This window comes from Scleropages formosus, chromosome 1, assembly GCF_900964775.1.
Source record: "Scleropages formosus chromosome 1, fSclFor1.1, whole genome shotgun sequence".
Classification (NCBI taxonomy): Eukaryota; Metazoa; Chordata; class Actinopteri; order Osteoglossiformes; family Osteoglossidae; genus Scleropages; species Scleropages formosus.
Window position 1 is genome coordinate 50278450 of NC_041806.1, and position 6970 is coordinate 50285419.

Genomic DNA, 6970 nt, shown 5'->3' on the forward strand with positions numbered 1-6970 from the left:
GAAAATACGATGTAAATGTGTTTTGTTTACTGGCAAACGTGCATAACTACCTAGCTCATTTACTGTGTTCCATGTTACGCAGCTTCTCAGTTATGATATTTCAAAAACGCCACATCCAATAACAGAACCCTTGTGTCTGAAAAGCGCCTTTTGGCCGATTTCTTGGTCGTCCACTTCTCAGTCTTTCAAAAACGCGTTTTATAAGCCGTCCATTTTGTCCCTCGTCATTTCCCGTTCTTTTTCTACGTCTGAAGCTGTGTTGATAACCGGGTTCCAGGAAACATCACAGGTATTTTATTTGTTTCTCTAGGATTGTATCCAAAAATAAACGAGTCTTTGATTAAAAGAAAATCATTTTTACTTTAGAGAGAAAATATAAAGATTTGGTGGGCCAACGTAGACAACGTCGGTAGCTGTAGCTACTAGCTGCTGCTGTGTGAGCGAAGTTAAGTCAGTTTTGTTTAGACCGACCGGTGCTAAAAACATTAGCACATTCAAGAATCCATAGTATCTGTTGAAATATACTAATATGATTCTTCCGATACGTTTCAACCTGTAATTAAATGCTCTAGCCTGCCATCGATTCGTGCACTTTGACGCGTGAACTGTTTTCCTGACTTACTGTTACTGTTCGATTCGATCGACGATGACGTCACGTGTCTCACTCTTCTTCTTGTTCGTCTGAACAGATCCGGATCCTTCCTCGGTTCTTGTCCTACAGACCAGAACTTTATCGTCAGTTCCTCTCCCAAACATGGTGAATGTGCTCAAGGGAGTTCTGGTTGAATGGTGGGTTTTCAAACCAGCTCAGCTCTACGTGACGTGAGCAAATGTGTGTGAGACACTGGGACATCATGGACATGATTCATTTAGTTGTGAGAATCAGAATCAGAATCAGAACGAGCTCTATTGCCAAGTATGTTCACACATACAAGGAATTTGTCTTGGTGACAGAAACTTCCAGAGCACAGACAGAATGACAGTGACAAGACACAGATGATAAGATAGAATATGTGAATGAAGGATAAAAAATATTTAAAAATATAAAGTACCCAATATACAAAAATAGTCACTAGAGACAAATGCAAGGGAGTGTGAGTGAGAGATATGATGTGATAAATAGTTATAAATACAAATATAAATAGCATTATGTATTGCACTGGTTTACTCTCTAGGGGAGAGATTTAGGTGTTCATGAGGTAGATGGCCTGAGGAAAGAAACTTTTCTTATTCCTGGCTGTCTTGGTGCTCAGTGTTCTGCAGCGCCGGCCAGATGGCAAAGGTTCGAAGAGGAAGTGGCCTGGATGTGAGGGGTCTAGAATGATTTTGCCAGTCCTTTTACTGACTCTGGACGAGTGCAGGTCTTGGAGAGCTGGGGGGGATGTCCCGATGATTCTTCCAGCAGTCCGAACTATCCGCTGCAGTCTTCTGATGTCTGACTTCGTAGCTGAGCCGAACCAGACAGTTATAGAGGTGCAGAGGACGGACTCAGTGACTGCGGAGTAGAATTGCATCAGTAGCTCCTGTGGCAGGTTGAACTTCCTCAGCTGGCGAAGGAAGTACAACCTCTGCTGGGCCTTCTTCGCAATGGAGTCTATGTGGGGCTCCCACTTTAGGTCCTGTGAGATGGTGGTGCCCAGGAACCTGAATGACTCCACTGTTGTCACAGTGCTGTTCATGATGGTGAGTGGGGATAATGCTGAGGTGTTTCTCCTAAAGTCTACGATCATCTCCACTGTTTTGAGCGTGTTCAGCTCCAGGTTGTTATGACTGCACCAGACAGCCAGCTCTTGGACCTCCTGTCTGTAAGCAGACTCATCACCATCCAGGATGAGGCCGATGAGTGTGGTGTCATCTGCGAACTTCAGGAGCTTGACAGAGGGGTCTTTTGCAGTGCAGTCATTGGTGTACAGGGAGAAGAGCAGTGGGGAGAGCACACATCCCTGGGGGACGCCAGTACTGATCGTGCGAATATTGGATGAACTTTTTCCCAGCCTCACTAGCTGCTGCCTGTCTGTCAGGAAGTTGGTGATCCACCGACAGATGGAGGTGGGCACAGAGAGTTGGGTTAATTTAGACAGGAGGAGGTGGATGATGGTGTTGAAGGCTGAACTTAAGTCCACGAACAGGATCCTCACATAAGTCCCTGGTTTGTTCAGCTGTTGCAGGATGTAGTGCAGTCCCATGTTGACTGCATCATCCACAGATATATTTGATTTATGTATAGTATATAATACATGATAATGATAATAAACAACTACTGGTTTATGTATTTACTGTACAGTAGTTTTTATTGATAATTTTACAGTGTACTCTTTCTACTTAAAATTCTGTAATGTAAGACAGTACTGTACACTCCATGGTGTTCGCTCAACAACGAAGTCGTACTGTGACTGGTTTCACAGAACGTAACCCCATCGTTAAGTGGCGCATACCTGTACTTGTCTTCCAAATGGCTTCTTTATTGTCCTGGCACATATGGCTTTAATGTGACAAGATAGCTATTTGGATGTGTTACAGACCTGTTGACCATCCTCTTCATGAGTTCTGGGAGCAAAAATTAAAAATGAAGAAGTAAAATGTGTTTGCTGTGGTCTTAATGTTCTCTGTTTCTGCAGTGTGTGTGGTCCTCTTACCCATAGCTGTTTCTCTCCCCCTGCAATACAGTGACCCTGCAATGAAGCAGTTTCTCTTATACTTGGATGAAACTTCTGCCCTGGGGAAGAAATTCATCATTCAGGACCTTGATGACACGCACGTCTTCATTCTGGCGGAAGTAGTTCAGATCCTACAGGAGAAAGTGGGGGAGCTAATGGACCAGAACTCATTTCCCATTACCCAGAAATAAAGGCACTGGCCCCTGGGAGTTGTGGGGGTTGGGGAGGACAGTTCATTTTGTCATGAGGAAATATTTATGAAGTGTTAGAGAGCTGCACGGATTCACATTTTGTTCAGATACCTGAACCAATAATATTGTCTTGATGAATGGCTAAATGTGTTAAAAGTTATGTGAATTTGTTTAAACTGATTTTTACTTTGAAATGCTGCCTTGTGTTACTTTCAGGACATGGTTGTAAAAAAACCTTTTTTTGTAAGATGGCATGTGTCCATAATTAAATAAATGTTTGTCAGACTGTTTTTCTCATTTTTTTCTTAGCTGATGAAATCTGAATTCTTAAAGGGACCAAGATGCAACATCTTAGGTTAAGGGTCTGTTTTCACGCAGCTGTTGCATAATTTATACTCACACCACTAGATGCACCATCTTTGTGGACAGAATATCTCCTACCTCCAGAAATCCTTCACGCAGAAAGACCGCAAGTGCTTGGAATAGACTTTAACGAGTGTTACACCAAAACTATTATGACATATTATACTGTAACATATGATGAGCAGTGGTAATTCTAATTTAGGAAGGCACAAAAGATTTTCAGGTTTAATTACATGTGCATCACTCATTTCTTTTCCACTGTTCTCTATTTTTCTACCTATTTTTGCAATGGGAAATGTGTAAAACACCAAAACAATGATACTTTAATTCAGCTCACGTTCAGTTTTCTTCCAGATACAAGAGACACATTACGTGTGTTTATGAGACACATCGGTCAACAATCAGCACTGGATAGGAGTTTGGGGAAATGGCATGATTTCATTTTCAGTCATTTTAAAGTAGTTCAACTGCACACACTACTCATTCACTACTGACCACTAACCTTAACGCTAAACCAAACCCTAAGTACCTATACTAAGGCAGGGTCATGCCTATCTGGAGCCTATCTAGGAAGAATCAGGTGCCAGACTAAGCAGATTAAACTACTTAAGAGTTAATAAAAATAGTACAAAGACATCTTTTAGAGTACATTTTATAGCTATATCAGGTTTTTACATAACCCTCAAGTAAATGGAGGAACATCTATTAATGTTTTATTAATAGTGATTTACGGAAAGCTTTGGAATTATGAACAAGTTTAGTTACAAACAGACAGCAGGTGACAGGTGTGTTTTGAAGTTGAGGAACCAATGTACACTTGCGTTTTCTGCTGTCGGAGTAAAAAATGCTCTGCAGTGTTTGCTGGACTCAGTGACATGTACCCAATTTACCCAGTGACTTAGAGACCCTTCAGGTTAGTATTGGTCAGTAGTTTAGTGCTGCAAAAAGCATGTGGGATGCATTCTGTATTCAAGTTCAAGGTTTATTAATGGGTGGCATGGTGGTACAGCAAGTAGTGCTGCTGTTTCACAGTGCATGGGTGGTGTGAAAGGATGTGGGTTCAATCCCCACCCAGGTTGTGTGAAGTTTACATGTTTTCTGGGTGCTCTGGTTTCCTCCCACAGTCCAAAGACAGGCTGTTCAGGTTCCCCCATAGTGTGTGAGTGTCACAGAGAGAGTGTGTTCCACTGGTGTATGGATGAGTGACTCATTGTAAGTAGTGTATCTAGCAGTGTAAGTTACTGTAGTGAATAAGGTGTGTGGGCTGATAGTAACACTACAGAGAGTTAATTGGAAGTTGCTTTGGAGAAAAGCATCTGCTAAGTGAATAAATGTAAGTACAAGTACTGTGAAATTCCTGTTTGAGTGCTTCTCCACAGACTGTGAATAAAAAAACAATAGTTAGTACTGCACAAAAACAAAACAATAAATAATGCCAATAACAATAAGTGACAGTAACAATAAATTACAGACAGCCAAGAGTACTTAAAACTGAGAATACTTAAAGCGACAGTGCAAGTAACGTGCCGATGTGCTTGGAGGGAACAGTCCGACTCGAGTTGCAAAAGGTGGCACGTTGGTGGGTGTTGTATACTCTTACAGCAGTGGGGTAAAAACTGTTCCTGTACCTAGCTGTGCGGGTTCGAATAGACCTGAGCTGCTTTCCAGACGGCAGAAGAGAGAAAAGACGATGCGCATCGTCTTTCTGAGGCAGCGTGCGGTATAGGTGTCCCCGACTGCTGGTAGCTGTGTGCTGATGATTCCTTGAGCTGTTTTGACCACCCTCTGTAGGGCTTTCTCGTCCCGTATGGACAAGACTGTAGTGGACATCCTGGCTTTCTTCAGACACCTGAGGAAGTGGAGGCGTCGATGGGCCTTTTTGATGGTCGATGCTGCGTGCTCAGTCCATGTGAGTTTGGCAGTGACGGTGACTCCTAGGGATCTGAAGCTGTTGACCCTCTCTACCATGTCCCCTCCTACACAGATGGGTGCCTGAACCGTATCCTGTTTCCTGAAGTCAATCACCAACTCCTTAGTTTTCCTGACATTGAGAGACAGGTTGTTGTCCTGGCACCACTCTGCCAGGAGCCTCACCTCCTCTCCGTAGGCCGTCTCATCGTTGTTGGTGATCAGACCCACAACGGCGGTATCGTCAGCAAACTTTATGGTAGTGTTGGAGCTGTGCCTGGCCACACAGTCGTGTGTGAATAAGGGATACAGCACCGGGCTCAGGAGCTTCCCTGTGGAGTGACAGTGTTGAGGGTCAGTGGGGAGGAGGTATTTCAGCCAATCCGCTGACACATACAAATATTCTATATGTATTCAAAGGGAAAAGTGAAAACAAATGTGTACTGTGTTAGGGTTGCGTTATTATCGTTATTAGCACACGACTGTCGAGGAACCCAAAAAATGCATCAGTTTTTGTTTTCCGCGCCTTAAATCCCACCACCGGCGTGCACGAGGCGTCTGTCCGAACGCAAAGACACCGCGAGGCGTCACACGGCTGTCACGTGTGCGGTAGGAAGGCGGGAAGAAGGTGGGACGGGGATTGGTCATGTGACCCACCACGTGACCTCCTCACGTGACACCGGAGTGGGGCCCAGCGGAGCGGGACCGACTCTGGAGAGGGAGGTGAGCGCGCGCTACCTTTTTCTCTCCCCCCCCTCCCCCCCCCCCCCCCTTCTTCAGAATCATTTCTCTAACCTGTCGTCGAGGTATTTTATGGCATTGTTAGTTTAACAGATTAATGGAATTCTAACATTTAATTAACATTCTGTCCGACGGCGGTTTCTGAAGCTTTGGTAAGTGACGACAGGAGCCTGGAGTAAACAGAATAGATGATGATGATGATGGAGGAGCGAGTGTGTTTTTCGTCGTCAGCTACTCTGAGAGCTCTAAATTTACTACTAAAATAATAACAACGACGACACCCAGCAGTAATAAAGTAATAATAATAATAATTCAAAAATGTTATTTAGTATCGCGTTATGTATCTTCGCGCGTTGCTGATGATCACATCATGATTAAATTTAGTTATTACTCTCCGATCATCTTGTTTTATACTGATCGAACTTCTTTCATTTTTACTTATTTTTAAAGAAATATGAATGATTGTCTAAACACACAAAATTGTCCTGTTCGCTTATCTCACTCTCCGTCCCGCGTCCGTGATGCCGGTGTGTTGTGCAGTTTCTAGAAATGAGTTTGTAACGTATACAATGTGTAAGTTCACTATAGATAATATCTTAATATGTGTTTTTTTTTAATGTGTAATATTGGAAACCCTGAACATGCTCTCTTCTCATGTGGGGATCACTGTGTTACAGCAACAGTCTCTAGAGTCTATCACTGAGTCGGTGCGCGTGCGTGTCTGTGTATGTGCGCGCGCCTGTTTATGGCTCTGTCGTGATGTTTCCATGATCACAGTCAGTGGGGACACCTTCTGACCTGTGTACATGATGATGATGGTGAGGAGGGGGAGGAGCTGAGAGCCCTGCCCTCCTCACTGCTCATCTGCCTTGTCCACCTGCGCTGTCTCCCTCCTGCAGGCAGAACCTCCTGTGATGCTCTTTTCTTGCCAGAGAACGTGTTGACGGGATTCCCGACGCTGACTGCAGGCCACCAGGCTGACGCGATGGCGTTGCCAGGACGATGGACACGCCTGCAGGGGAGCAGCTGATGCAGAGTAACAGGTCGTTTGTGGGGGAAGACGCCGTGGCGGAAACGGACTGTGACCCAGCTCCTTGGGATGGATCCCTG

General features: G+C 44.2%; 1 protein-coding gene across 1 annotated transcript; it reads left to right on the top strand.

The window, feature by feature from the left end:
- The first annotated feature begins 500 nt into the window (after positions 1-500).
- Positions 501-3128, top strand: gtf2h5 (general transcription factor IIH, polypeptide 5). Its single transcript, XM_029256588.1, has 2 exons — positions 501-789; positions 2668-3128. The coding sequence occupies exons 1-2, from the start codon at positions 755-757 to the stop codon at positions 2846-2848; spliced, it is 216 nt and encodes a 71-aa protein (XP_029112421.1). The 5' UTR covers positions 501-754; the 3' UTR covers positions 2849-3128.
- Positions 3129-6970: the final 3842 nt, after the last annotated feature.